Raw genomic sequence first — 16,024 nt, 5'->3', positions numbered from 1 at the left:
AAGCAAGTGTCTCGCTGAGAATTCCACCTTGTTTGGGATTCATTGTTGAGAAGGATGATGGTATGGTGACAAAGGAGTGCAACATGTCGAGATGGTTGAAGTACTTTCAATCAAGGAAATGAAGCTACTGAAGGAATGACCAAAAGAAGGAAAGAGGTATGTGTGCGTGCATTTAATTGAGTCATGTCGTCATATTGTTGCATGGGTAATGCTCTATCTCATGAGCATGATCAAAGAAAAGGGATCTCCTTGTTTGGAAAGATGCATGAAGGCATGATTCACATATTGACAACATGAAATCAACATAATATGTCTTCATATGGAATATAAGGTGGTTGACAAAGTCAAAGGAACTAGAAGTTCCTGAAGAGAAATATATGAAGAAAGAAAGAAGAGATCATGAAATATGCAACTATAGTCACATAAGATAAGAGAAAATGCTCAACATCTGATGACTAAAAGAATTGGCTAGAATATCTCCATGGAAAAGGTATGAAGACTGATAAAGTTTGGAAAGGAAGGAGACCCTTGACATTGAATATCTTGGAGATGTGTCAATAAATGTGCGAGATGTTGATGTTGCAAGCAAACAGATGTCATAATGAAAGGCCATCATAAAAGGTAACGTTGATTTGATGTTCATTTTGATTTTTGAACATATGGATGGATTGATACAGGGCTATCGAAAGAGAATTGTAAATGTCACCTACAGCTAGCACTCATTTGGTTGGATGAAAGATCCTAAAGGAAACATGACTTGGAAGAGGTAGCTGTATGAAGGAAAGCCAGATGTGGATTAAAAGATCACTTTCCGATAAAGATAAGGACGTTATGATTGACATGGTTCGTGAAGGAAAGTGATGGAGGGATGATGCGCCTACGAAGAAGCCCCAAAAGATAAAGGCTCCATAATGATAAAGATAAAATTCATGACATCGAAAGGAGGAGCTCTTCAAGCAACTGAAGGTACCATGATCTCCATTGAAGAACAATAAGCTGCTGAAAACAAGTCCCTAGTTAAGAGGGAGCTTGGACAAGTCCCTGGATAAGAGGGAGCTTGGGTACATTCCTTTTATAGGAATGGGTTGGTCCTCCCTGGTTAAGAGGGAGTGACAGATATGGTTCTCTACTTCATGTGTCATGCACTAGACCAGGACTAACAACCATAAGTCTTAGTGAAGGCCATGAGGAGAGATAGACACATCATTCTTGTCTTCATATTGTGAAGAAAGAATGGAGGATTGGGTAAGCATCTGGCATTCGATACTCTTTGAGGATGAGGTAGGGCATCCAAGATAAGAGTAGTCGAAGAGGACTGATATTCTTTGAGGATTGGGAATCCAAGATAAGAATAGTCCTAGAAGGACATACCCTGTGAACACCCAGGTGGGGTATATGCCTTGAGAGACAATGATGATGGTGTTTATCAGTCATTGGTCTCGCCAACATTGTGCTCTGATCTTGTGGAGAGATAGAGCTGTTAGTCAAGGCCTTGCTATGTGACAAGGCTGGTTGATATGATGCTAAACAGATGGTTCACCATTCCAAGTCTTCTTATGAGAATTCTTCAGATTGAGAATGTCCAAGTACCTTGTATGGATTATGAATACCTCCCTAGTTAAGAGGGAGTGTTGAAATATGTAACTAGGTTCAGTCTTCATAATGACATATGTAATCATGATTTTATGTATTTAATGTAAAAAGAAAAATAAATTTATTATTGTTGTTCTTGAGGCATGGGTTTCATGCTCAAGGAAATTTATTTTATAGGTCAAGCACCCATTGAGTGCTTCTAGGTTTGTCATAAAGTCAATTGAGTCATTGTCATGTATTGAAGACCCATTTGGGCATGTTACATATTGTAAAGAAAAATTTATTGAGTCAAAGTAGAGTCAAAAGACCCTCCAAGACCTTGTCATGGCGCAAAGATCAAGTCGGCCTACATGAAGGGACAAGTTGGCCTAAAGATAGCAATTCGTACCCCTCAAAAGCCTATATATAAGAAGGAACTCGACCTCATTTGGACACATTCACAAGCAAGTTCGATCTCCTCAAGATAGAAGCTGGAAAAAGACAAAGAAGAAGAAGAAGAACAAGATCGAAGTTTTGGGCCTCTCTCTCTCTCTCTCTCTTTGTTAGGGTTTCTACAGTTACTGGGTAAAACGAATTTCTGAAGCTGCATCGAAGCTGCGAAGCTACTTCAAAGCTGTGAAGCTGCATCAAAACTGTGAAATTGCATCGAAGCTGTGAAGCTGCATCTTGGTCGAAGCTGTGAATCTGCTCGAGAGGTTGAAGGTGCAGTAGAATCTGCTGGTTGAAGTTGTAGAAGAATTTGATGGAGGTCGAAATTGCAGGAGTTGCTGAGGAATTGCTAGAAGGAAAGCTCATCAAGGGTCTCGGTCTTGGAGGGTCTTGGTCAAAGGGTCACAAGTCTTGGAATTCGTCAATTAAAGATTCTATAAGAAGAGTAAAAATCTTATGGGTTTTCCTCTCACTTGGAGAGGTTTTGGCCTTGGTTGATCGCCTATATCTTGTGTCCTCTTGTCTCACTGTTCTTTATGGTTTGATAGCTATTTGATGAAAAGAATACAAGAATAGTTGAGGAGAAAAGAATCTAATCAAGATAAGAAAATTACTTCATAAGCAGTTATCAAAGTAAGATAAATCACTTAATCTAGCTTCCCTAAGATTCTCAACAATTCGGCTCCTCCTTTTTCAAGTGACTATATTTTACTTTGAGCCTTCCAACAAGGTTTATAAGGATTTTCCTCAATTCAATCTTGTTCTTGTAGAGATATTGCATTGGTTGATAAGACTTTGCTCTCAGATAGAATTCGGTCACCCACACATATATGAGTTTGCACAGATTTTCAGACGTTTTGATGAGGATATCAGACCTTGTAAGGTCACCTTAGACCCTCGCTCTTCTTGCTAGGATGCTCAACCTTCCTTGGGCTGCTTAATTAACCTTTCAGTCCTCAAAACACAAAGCTTTTATGCCTTTTCTCTTCTTGTAGAGGTTTGTGGTCATATTAAAGTGGTTAGGGCTAATTTATAGTGCCCAAAATTCTAATTTACTTTTTCTAGGAGCTTGGTCCAAGATGACCAGACTTCTTTGCCATGACTTGTAGCCCTTGTGATCTCCTTCTTGCCCTATGCAAAGGAACCAAGCTCTGATACCATGTTGAGAAATCTAGGGTAGTGCTTCATTAGACTTTTTAGTAATGGTTTCTCAAATTTTGACAAGTTCTTGTGATTAGATTAATTCTTAATTATCATTATTAAGTTCTGTTCATCATCAAGATAAATGCCAAACAAGAAGATCACAAAGGAGGACACTAGAGATAGGCACACAACCAGGGCCAAACCCCATATGAAGGGGAAAACCCAGTCAAACTCTTCCACTAGTAGATTCAAATCAGATTGAGACAACCAAGACTCCTTTTGACTAGACAAGAGACCTTCCTCACTCCAAACCATCAAGTCAACCCTTCTCCTTCTTTTTCTGTAGTCCTTGTTCTAAGTATTCCATCTAGCACCTTCGCTATTCCATCCTGCACCTTCGCTATATAATAACTTCTTTATGGTGATGATGAAAGACTTCAGTTAGACATCTTCTCTCTACCTTCTTTCTTCATGCGAAATTTCAGATCACTTGCTTTCTCTCTCAATAGGTTGAATTGTTCTTGTATATATATATTCTTCTTGAGTGAGGACGTGACCTTTCAAAGAGGCCGACTTGACAGTTGGGAGAGGCCGACTTGATGGTGGAGGAGCTTTACATGACTAAAATACATGAAATAAATTTCTTTCTTTGATATAATGAGCCCAAGAAGGGTCTAGAATATAATGATAATGACAATGACTCAAGACATAAACCTAGAAGCCTACAATGGAGGCTTTGACCTATTGACCAATGACCCAAGCATGAAACCCATGCTTTAATAAGTCAATAAATTTTTTCTTTTTCTCTCTTTTGACAAATACAATTACGAAGACCAACACTAGTTACATTCTTCACTTCCCCCATCTCCTTTTATAAACTCATTAATTACTAAAATCTTTAACCCTTGATCTCAATGGCCAAGATTAAATCTTGCCATCTCAAGATCAATGGTTGTGACTTAATCTCTCATTGAGATGACTTAAGTCACTCAAACTTTATAAAGTCACTTTTACGAAAGACCACTTTTTAACTTTATAACATTACTTAAGTCTCTCAAACTTCGTAACGTCACTTTTAGAAAAAAACCACTTTCTAACTTTATAAAATCACTTAAGTCACTTATAGTCATTAAATATAAAAATTCACTTTATAATGAAGTGTCTAGGAAGTGACATTTTCTCAGTCACTTCTGCAGGCTAGGAACCACCACTGCAGAAGTACCCCGTGCTATAATTTCTAACACTAGAAATTGCATTCATTCAATGTTCAAGAAACTTGTTGGTTTTGCCCCATTCCCTAGTTGGCAATACAAGCATGAAAATCTAAATAATTGATATGCTTTAATTCAGATTTAATTTATTTAATTTGTTAAATATAAAAGTTATATTTTAAATATATATTAATAAAAAAGTCAGGGTTAGGATTCTGATTCCTAATTTTGGAATGGGTGCAGCATCCACACCAGATTCTGATCACACCCATAGTTCTTGTGACTTTGGTCGCCCATGTTTTCACCATGGCCTGGGAGTTCCGCACCGGCTGTTAATGTGTTCTCTCTCTGATGATATGCATGTACTGCACAATGACGGTAATGATGTGAGAATAACCCAGTCAATGAAGAGAAAGTGAGTGAGGTATTCTTGAAGTTGAGCCCAGAAGAAACTATAGGAAAATGATTGCTAGAACAAAGGTTGATTCTTGTAGAATGGAGGAGGAAATCATTGTTGGCAAGATTGAGGGTGGAATTGTGGTGGCTATGTACTTTGGAAAGTTCTACCAGAGAAGGCAAGCATTACAGGGCACTCAACACACACACGCACATCTTAGCAAAGGGACACTGTCATGAGAGAGAGAGAGAGAGAGAGAATGGACATAACAAAGGGAGACTACCATGGGAGACCTCAATGGCTTGTTTTAACTGATACATCACGAAACCTTGTAAGAAAGGAGACTATCACGGGAGACCTTAATGTCTCATCTCAATTGGTGCATTAGGAAACTGTAGATATGGTAAAGTGTCTTCTCATTAGTGATGGTGTGGTGACCTTAAATATGTGGAATTAAATTATAGTGATGATTGCCGTCTACTGGCAAGCATCTGCTTCATTTGTGATCATAAATAGGTTTGCTCAGTTATCAATTTATTGAAACTGTAAGGTAATGTTTATAATTACACAGTAGTGTATCATCCATATTGATAAAATATAATGTGTCCTTTAACCAAACTTATTTGTTTGCTGCTTAGATTGTTTGCTAGACATTACACTTCTTTGTACATTCAAAGGTCTTTTTTACAATTCCGTAATTTTTCTGAGATCACTGTTCTTACAATTAGAATATTAGCAGACATATTCTTGCTTAGACCTGACTAAGCAGCTTTGTTTATCTCCCTTTTCTGCAGGCTGAAGCAGAACTCCTTTCTGCTATTGTTACATTCTTCAAGCAACTTGGAATTACATCATCTGATGTGGGGATCAAAGTTTCCAGTCGAAAGGTCTGAATTCACTGATTCAGAGAACGTTGAACATTTCAATAATTGGAATTATGTATTATTGAATTGTTTCCTGGAAATTTATGCTGATTTGTTTGTAGGGTGTCCTAAAATCACGTTATTGTAAAATAGATATTATTCTAGAAAGCATGTACATTAAATAGGTCTTATTAGGTATTATCACTTAGATTGTTCATACTTCTGCAGGTGCAAATACTGCAGGGTTAAACTGGAATATTCCTGCATGGGATTCTTGTTAATATCAACATTTCCAGCTAATCAAGTGTAGCTCATCCTTAGGATCATCGATTCTTGAGTGGACTACACTTGAATAGTTTGAAACGTTGATATTAAAAAGAATCCTATGCAGGAAAATAATGTCTTATCCTCTATCTTTGTCTTGGAATGAATCACACAAATGGTGTCAAATTAATGTTGCCGCAATGAGTACAGGAAGTCTGCAACAAAATGTGACACACTTGTTGGAAATTCACACTAATAATATTAAACTCTTATTTGGTGAACTCAGGACATACAGTGTGCGATAAAACTCACATGAAAATTGGAATTTCATGAAATATGGGGATTAAGTTTTTAATCTTTATAATTTGTGAAATTCACTGTCTCTTTATAATTCTCTCCCTGGCAATCCCAGTCTAATTTATCTTCCAAGAGTCTGCCTGTACATTTCTTTTCCGTGAGAAATATCTTTATAATCCAAAGGAGGAAAATACATGTTTCGGTCTTCAAGGGACTGGTACCTGTTGTCGCACAAAGTGTCTAGGCACCATGACAATGCTGAGAGTAAGGGCTGTCACTCTAATCTTTACTCACTCTGTTTAGACTCTTTCCTAGACAAGTCAAGGGGGGGTAGTCCCTAAGGCTAATGGATGTTCCACAGGCTCTAGGAGATTTTAAGGATGAACAACTTGATGAATTTAAAGCAAGTCTCGGTTAATTGAGATAAATAAATTAAAATAAGACACAATCGCAAGATAAAAATGACTACAGACCAGTGCCTTTAATGTGAATTAACCAAAGACTAAATAATAACAAGTCACCCAGAGCAATTTCTAATGTAGCAAAGTGACGATCATGAGCAATTAATTGTAAAATGCTCAAAACTTTAGCATACATGATAATCTAGCAAAATAATCTTTCTCCAACAGTCAATATGAGTTAAAACTGTTGATTTGTGGTAGCATCGGATGTGCTCTAGCCACAAAATTTGGTGGAGAGGTTGGGGCACATGAGATCTCCAATACTCAGAAAGGGTTTGGGCAGATTCTAAACAGTTCAAGAGATATTAAAATAATTAATATTTTTAATGGAGTCCTTAAGTCTAAACTTAGGGAAATTAAAATATTAATGTGAATTAATATAAAACTGTGCTAGAATGGTCCAAAAGACATGGATCAAGCCAGATCTAATCTTAACCGTTGATTAGGGACTTAATCTCGGCCGTTGATATGTCAACGAGAAAAGTATAAGAGGAGGCTTGAGGGTCACTTGGACAACACACAAGATGATCAATCATTCTATTCTCTAAAGCGGGGTTTGCCAAGAGAGATAGAATCAGTGGTCGAAGTTGTAGCTGAGGGGCATTGAGTATAGAGACACAGAGAGGCAGAGAGTGCGAGGAGAGCAGCGCAAGAGCCAGAGAGAGTGACGTAGTAGCAGCGAGGGCTCATGCCGGGCCACGCAGAGGCAGCCAGGAGATGCGCAGTGCTTCAGAGAGGCCAGCGTTGCTAACGTAGAGGGCCAGAAGGTTGACGCAGGGCTTCCTGAGGTTGACATAGGCCCATTCAGGGTGACGTAGGGCCAGCGTTGGGCAGAGAGAGGCTGACACAGTCCAGAAAGGCAGACGCTGGGGTTTTTGGGGCAGATTGGAGCTAGGAGCTGTCGGAAGGTTTATCCGGGTTTCAGTTGGGACATTTGTCTTAGACTGAGAGGTACTATTGCTAAGGAAATTCTCTATTGGGTAAGTCGGATTTGGCACCCAGATTGTACTCTGAAATTGCTTAATAAGAAAACCCTCAAAGAGCTGCACTGGTTTTTGTGCATTGGGTTTTTCCGGGGACATTGGTCCAAAAATAACGGTGTCATTATGTGTGCTTGTTTCTGTTTCCTTCAGTTGATGATCTGTAATATGTTGAGCATGCACTAGTGTTTATTTTCAGTATTTACATTGTAAATAAATTGTTAAGTAATGGAACAAGTAGGTAGGAATAAATCAGTAAAGTGCATGGAGGGTTTCTAACTGGTAGACTTAGAAACTTCAACAAAAACATTTATCGTACCTTGACCATAGAAAAATCATGAAAATTTAAGATTTTGCACTTAACACCAAGGACACCAAGGAACTTTAGTTTAACAATTCAATTATTCTTTAGGCAATAACTTTAATGGTAAATGAAGCAATCAAAATCTTTTAATGTGACGAAAATGAAACAAATCAAAGGGTTAATTCAAATGTTAAAGGCACTGGTCTGTAGTAATTTTTATCTTGTGATTGTGTCTTATTTTAATCTATCTATCTCAATTGACCGAGACTTGCTTTAAATTCATCAAGTTATTCATCCTTAAAATCTCCTAGAGCCCGTGTTCCACAGGTTATCCTCATCCATTCACCTTAGGGACTACCCCGCTTGACTTGTCTAGGAGGGAGTCTAAACGAAGTGAGTAAGGATTAGAGTGACAATCCTTACTCTGAGTGTTGTCGCGGTGCCTATACACTTTGTGTGACAACATGTTTTGGCATCGTTGCCGGGGATAGAGTTTTCTGTCCTTGGTCCTCTCAATCTCCTCTCATCATTTGATCCTTTCATCTTCACTCATTCACCTTCATCCCATTTTCATCATATCATCTTCTGTGTCTAAGTTAGATTTTTGTCCGAGTGGCGACTCCACTTCCTTCATCTTCTACAGGGGCGTGTACTAGGAGGAATCCAAGCAGCTTGGCTAATCCTGCTCCGAATCCTGAAAGGGCTCTCAGAGCTAGATTACACAAGCTCTCATCTCGTACACTCCTTGTCAATCTCGACTAGGTAGCTCTCTGTGACATCCATTCACTCTTCTTGAATCCTCCCGTTCCAGACATCATGGATATCTATCAGCCTTATCCAGGGTTATCCCCATAACCTTCATAATACTGGTCTAGACAAGCTACCTGCTTTCCAAGGAAATAATGCAATCACTGTTAAAAATCATTTATATGCTTTTTCGACTTGGTGGGCTAAATTCGCTTTAAAATTACGAGGATGTGCAAATGAAATGCTTTGTCTTGACCCTTGAGCAGGATATTATGGATTGGTTTAGGGATAGGCTTGATCATATCATTGATTCTTATGATTCCCTCCTTAATGCTTTTAAAGAGAAATTTTCTGATAAGAAAGAAGATCGATTTCTAGCAAAAGCCATTAGTGTCATTAAGAAGAAAGAAAATGGGACGTGTGAAGAATTTAATAGAAGGTTTAATGGTATGGTTAAAGAAATATCTACTGATTATAAACCAACTGAGAAAATGCTTCTTGAACACTCTCTCGATGCTTTCAATCCTGACACTTCTCATGAACTGAGAACGTCCAAGCCTGGTGATTACAAGGCTTGTCAAATCTAGAACCTATTTTTTACCCCTAAAAACGTGTCATAGTAGAAAGTTGAGGGCGAGAGGTGTAATTTTGAGCACACATACCTCGTACAACTTCTCTAGACATCACTTGTTACATTTTACATTCTGATTTTATTCAAATTTCCACTTTGCGTGAAATTAAAAAAATTTAAAAAATAACCCCTAGACCTATTCAAATTTCATGAAATTTTATGGTAATAGATAATGATTCTAGACACTAGGACTCACCCAAGGCCTTGTCATCAAGCCGCACTCCGGCTTTGGGGCTATGCTTGGAGGAAAAAACTCAATTAATTATTAAGTTCTCAAAAGCACCTAATAATTAACCAAGTAAAAAAAACCCTTCCAGAGTAAACTCACTTGAAGACGAACTCCCAAGCTACCTAGGTCTATTACATGACTCAACTCATCATACTAGCATCACTTTACATTATCCTTGAGTTGTTGCAAAGCAACAACTCAATACCAATGTTCAAGAATTACATCATCCAAAGGTATCAAATAGAAGTTCAATAGGTTTTTTATATAGAGAAAACCCCTCCAAGTGGAAAATAATGGCTAGTTGGCTTGATCCTCGTCAAAATAATTTCGACAATCAAAATTGTTGGACATCTAATCCTCAATGGGTTAGTGTGGAAGCTGAATAGACAAAAGGAGTCCAAGAGACCTTGGGATGTGAAACCCAACGGTCACAACATGTACTATAAATGTAAATCATTTGTTAATAAAAATGTACTCTCATGTTTTATCCTTCAGATTATTTTTGTTGCCCATGTGTGTTTAACATGGTATCAGAGCGGGCGATTACTGGTCCTGCTCCAATGTGAGCCACTTGTTTTGTGGTCTCTATATACATGTCAGTTCTGCCTTTCTCCTAATCAGAGTTGATCAGAATTGCCACCTTATAAAGCGTTTTACTGTGTGCATTAAAACTGCTCCTTGCTCAGACCTGCCATTTCTGCCCATTACCTGTAACGCTCCATTAATTCATTGTCTGCCAGAAATCTGCTGCCTCTCCTGACTGACATCTCTGTCACTGTGTACGTTTTTGCTGCTAACGCTACTCCTGACTGACATCTCTGTCCACTGCCCCTGTGCGCTTGTCTGCCATAATTAATTCTGAATCCTCTGGACCACGCTGGAAAGTTTACTGCGCAGCTGCATGAGGATTCGAAATAACAGTCAATTGGTTTCTGGTAGAGCCTCGCCTCCGGACCACGCTGGAGAGTTTACTGTGTAGCTGCATTGTGAGACTGTTCACTGGTTTATGAAGTTAAATGCGTTGAATATTAAACCGTTTTGAACGCTGGTCCGCTTGGTCGAATCACATGGTATGTATTGAACCATTTTGAACGCTAGTCCGTTGAACTGTTTTGAAGGGCGTTGAATATTGAACTGTTCATGGCATATTGTAAAATGGTATGGGTTGAATATTGAACTGTTTTAAATGCTGTAAGTTAACGCTGTCTCCATCACATGAATTGTGTCTTCCTCCATCGAATGAACCTCTGCTGCGTTGGTAAAGCTTTGTAATGGTGAACCTCTGCTGCGTTGTAATGGTGAACCTCTGCTGCGTTGGTAAAGCTTTGTAATGGTGTGGAGTAAGGTTGTTCAGAGCTTTTCATTTGGTTTTTTGTATTGAAACATCGAAGCTGAAAGTCTTGATTTTTTTAACGTACGGTGATGATAAGCTTTTCTGGAATATAATATGATGCTGAGAGTGCAGCATCAGACAAGGAGTCATCATTGGGAGCATTTTCCAGGCCTTTTGGTATCAAAAAAAAGATTGCGCTGTTTCTCTCTACATCTTCGATTTGATTTTCACTGTTTCTCTCTACGACTTTGATTTGCTTCACGCTGTTGGCTTGGTTAACGCTGTGGTATTATTTTAAATCAATAACGCTCCACACCTCCTTGTAGCGTTTCTACAACAGATTCACTGCGTATAATGCGTGAAATCTCTGAGTTTGTAGATTTGATCGAGTTACTGTGCAATGTATATTTTGATTGGGTCAGATGCAAGGAAAACCCATCATTTTCTGCCCCATAAGGAAGACTCCGGAATGGCAATCTGGACTTTCTTCATTACATTGGTGTTTTGTTATTAATTTCTCTGGTAAGAATATTATTCTTCACATGAAATTTGGACATATATGCCCATGGTGATTCTGAAGCCTGGCAGACATATGAGAATGCGTGTGAAAGTTTGTAAATTACTTGTGCCGTAGAGCATCAAATATACACGCCTGTTGTGATTTTGAAACCGCGGCATATGGTGAAGTATATTCTTGGACTTTGATTGGGGTCATTTCCAATAAAAAAGGGGTTGAGATTCTTGGGTTTATTATTAAAGGGAGGTCTCACGGCCAAGATTACGCCAGCACCTCCTATCACCAGAACGCCCTTGTTGAAGCGTTGAGCCTGCCTTGAGTGCAACGTTGAGTTCTGGAGTGATTATTCTTTGTGCATTGAAGTAGTAAGTGCATTAAAGCTCCTGGCGTTATTCAAGTAAATTCAAAGTCGATCGGTTTCTTTGTGCGATTATTGAAGATTAAAGTATATGTGTGTTTAAACGTCGTGAGTTCTATATTGAACGTCGTGAAGGTTTCCATTTAAGGCTGAATTAAAAAGTATTGTGCGTTGGACCGACCTCCGTTGGTTCATTGATTATGTTGTCATATGTGTTGGCTAAACGTTGTATGTACACTGGTGAGTTGTGATAACCAATTTCGTGCTAGATATATTCATTTGCGCTGGTTCAAGATTGGTTTGAATATATTAACATTGTTTCATATATACATTGGCAATTGAGCGTTGGTGTAGTGGTGTTGTTCGCAAAAATAGCAAGCAATTTGCAGTTATGTACAACTCTTTCTCTGGCAATCTGTAATCCCACAATTGCAGCTGTTCCACATGCTATCATCAATGTTTACAAGAATGTATTAGCAGTCGCTATTCAACTTGACTATTCTTTTCCACTGGCCGAAAAAGTGAAGGAGTATTTGAAGGATCCAAGCAAGTTTGCAGTTGTTGCTGCCCCAGTTGTGGCATTGTATTTAAAACTCATTATAGTTTCTGTCTACATATTTATGCATTGATTCCTTGATTCGACTGCTGCATAAGAGTTTGGTGGGCTGCATAAAGGCTGTGATTGTTTTGACAAATAAAAGTAATCTTTTGTGGAGAAAAGTTTAGTCGGCTGTATTATCAGAACATAGTGCTGGTCATTTTTATGTAATGGATTGTAATTGGTGCTTGTTGGTTGCACACTGATCATTTGCTGTGTACTATGAGTGATATTACTTTTCTGCATTGAGTAGTAGTTGTGATCAGTTTTTAAGGTGTAAATCTAACATTGAAGAAAAAATGGCCAGAATCAATGAAGTATTAGAGTTCCTCAAAACTCTCATATTGTCTACTAATCATGATACATTAAAAGTCAACAAAGTTTATCTCATAGACATTTAGGTCTGTCTACAAAATGTATAAGAGAAAATTGATTTTTTACAGCTCGAATCTCAGCTACAGCAAGAAGAACTAAAACAGAGGAGTCATTCTGAACCTGTTTCTGTTCAGAAGATTGAAATAGACTCCCATAAAGCAGCAGTTGTACACGCAGATGCAGAAAATCAGTTTGCACTTCCCAAGCCCATCATCAGACCTTGGGAACAGCTTGTCCATAACAAGCACAAAACCGGTCTTGGATATGACAAGGACTTGTCCTTTCATATTCCAGACTACTCCAAACCAATCCAATTTCAAAGTGCTGGATTCTTTCATGATAGTTCACATTCAGCTGTTCCAGATTCAACCCCTCTTCCACAGCAACAACAACAACAACAGATTGTAAAATGTCAACACTGTGACCGAGTTGGCCATTTGAAAGATCACTTTTTGATCTTCATCAATGTAAGCACTGTCATAAAACCACCCATTCTTCACACAGATGCTTCAAAAACAAACGTCCTGCAAGAACAAACATTCATCTTGGATGGATCGCTTCTTGGCAATGGGCATCAACGGCCAAGAAGATATTCCAATCACATGTCAGAACCTGTTCCAGAGTATTGAACAGTCTTGCAGTTGAGTTTTCTCCATCATCTCACCTTGTATCTAAGAAGGGGGGAAATGATGGCCATCTACAAGCTTCAAAGTCACATCAAGCAAGCCTGAGGCACAACCTGCCACACCAGTTTCAGAGTTGTAGCCAGAGACAAAGATGCCCATGAACATGCCTTCAGTTGGTAATTTGGGACACTTCTCTAGTAGAAGACTTCAGCTTCTTGCCAGTTTCGGAAGAATTCTAGGAACAAAATTGAGAACACTTCCTCTAGCATAAGACTTTATCTTCTCGCCGGTTTTGGAAGAGTTCCAGGAATTGCATTAAGCATTCCAGAGTTGTTGGTCATCCTTAAACCATCATAGGTTGAGACTTCCATTTTTAGGTTGAAGTTCTCCTTTTTATGCGGGGTGAGACCTCCCTTTCATGGTTGAAGGTTTCCCTCTTCAAAACAATAGGAGCACTTCCTCTAGCAGAAGACTTCAGCTTCTTGCCAGTATTGGAAGAGTTCCGGGAACTGCGCTAAGCGTTCCAGTGTTGGTGGTCATCCTTAAACCATCGCCCTTTATACCAACATTTGAAAGAGCACATTCAGCCTAGTGCTGTCATGCATTTTTGCACATTTTGTATTACAGCTCTCTTCTTGGACTCATACATAACCCTTCAGATTAAGGGGGGGAATGTTGGACACCTAATCCTCAATGGGTTAATGTGGAAGCCGAATAGACAAAAGGAGTCCAAGAGACCTTGGGATGTGAAACCCAACGGTCACAACATGTACTATAAATGTAAATCATTTGTTAATAAAAATGTACTCTCATGTTCTATCCTTCAGATTATTCTTGTTGCCCATGTGTGTTTAACAGAAATTAATTTAATCATCTTTTAATCTCCATCGTCAAATTTTTTATTTTGAGGAAAAATTAGAATTTTTCTTATAGCCCACTATTAATTAATCCAAAAATTAATATTTTGGGTTACTTTCCTCAAAAAATTGATTGAGTTAACCACCAAGGTCGAAGATCTCAAATATTCTTAAATTATTCATTTTTCTGTTGGTGGGGGATCTCCAAAAATTGACTTCTGACTTACGAATTTTAGATTATTTTCCACTTGGAGAGAAATTAATTTCTTTATAATTACTTTTTGACTCAAAATTAATTAATTTCTGGGTTAGGATTTTTATTTAATTTAGGTAGAAAAATAAATTAATTGACACTAGAGGAGATTTAATGATTTTTTGCACCCTCAAATATTTTAGGCATGGTGTCTAACTATGAGTAACCATGCACTAAAATATTTTTTACATCAAATTATTACAATATCAACCCTTGAAAGGGGAAATACACATATAGACTCAGACCCTCAATAATTTATTCAGTTCTGCGACACAAAATGATTTAATACAAAACTAAGTGTGCTTGTAATAAAATAATTTAGCCAAATGTGCTAAAATTATTCCCAAACACACTTTTACAATAGACTCGATATAACACTAAGACTCACCTAAGACTTTGTCAATGAATTCCACCCTAGCTTTGGGGTTTTAAGCTGGAAGAAAAACTCTACTGATTATCCATGTTTAGAAATGCACATAATTCAGTGAGGTTTAAAAACTTCCTAGGGTGAAATCCTTTGCCAAAATCAGAGGCTTACCTAGGTGTTGTTACATAATTAAATGGTCATACTAACATCATTTACAATACAACTTGTAGGAATTGGGTTTACAATGATAAAATTGTGTTGGCTGATGACTTTGGACTTTGAAAAATATTTCTTTACATCTTTGTACTCTGTTTCCTTGGACCGTTGACAAAGTGTACGTTAATCATTAAAGAGTCAATGTGATTCATCATTCATCATTAAAGAGTCAACATCAACATCCTTAAGGAGTTCATATCATCATCCACATCATCAACATGAAAGAGTTCACATCATCAAGAAGTTCATCATCCACAACTTCAAGGAGTTTTCATTAACATCAATAAAGAGTTCACATTCACATTATCAAGTTGTTCACATTGTCAAGGAATTCATCATTAATGAGTCTATGTCATTAGAATTCCACGTTATCACAAGTCAACATCATTATCATCAATATCAACAATGAGATTACAAATCCATATCATCATTATCAATGAGATTACAAATATATATCATCAAGAAGTTAGGGTTTTGAACAAAATCAGTTCTAGGATTTATGTTCATTTTTCATCTCCAAGCCCTACCTAGGGTTTATAAACCATAATAAACAATGTTATTAATGATTAAAACAATAAAAGAAATATGAGATACTTATCTTTTGAGCTTATGATAGCTCCCTCTTGATCTTCAATCTTCTTGAATGCAACTTGTTAATCAACTTTAAAAAGATGTCAAAACTTCTTAAGCGAAAGTAATCATGTTTGGGGTTTGATTCATAAGCCCTAGGTTTTCTTCTCCAAACCCTACCCAGGGTTTACAAAAACAATTCGATGTCAGTAATAATTAAAACAATAAATGAGATAAAAAATACTTATCTTTTATGAGAGGTAGAATCCTTTCTTGAAGTAGATTTAGGACCTTGTCTTTTACCAACACTTCTTTGGAATTTGCCAAAATTTGGCTTCTTCTTCTTGTTTCCCTTTGTTGAAATATGTAACTAGGTTTGTCTTCATGATATTCTATGTACTATTG

At 37.8% G+C, this 16,024-nt stretch overlaps 1 protein-coding gene across 1 annotated transcript in view; it reads left to right on the top strand.

Moving 5' to 3' along the window:
- Positions 1-16,024, top strand: part of LOC149149680 (histidine--tRNA ligase, chloroplastic/mitochondrial-like) — a 340,861-nt gene that overhangs the window by 158,730 nt on the left and 166,107 nt on the right. The window contains exon 6 of the mRNA XM_089440941.1: positions 5,568-5,660. Within this exon, the coding sequence (XP_089297067.1) occupies positions 5,568-5,660 (93 nt within the window). The remainder of the gene's footprint in view (positions 1-5,567; positions 5,661-16,024) is intronic.

Source organism: Pinus tabuliformis, chromosome 9, assembly GCF_031772625.1.
Source record: "Pinus tabuliformis cultivar Carrire ecotype Pingquan chromosome 9, CPIR1, whole genome shotgun sequence".
NCBI lineage: Eukaryota > Viridiplantae > Streptophyta > Pinopsida > Pinales > Pinaceae > Pinus > Pinus tabuliformis.
This window is presented reverse-complemented; position numbering and strand designations above follow the sequence as displayed.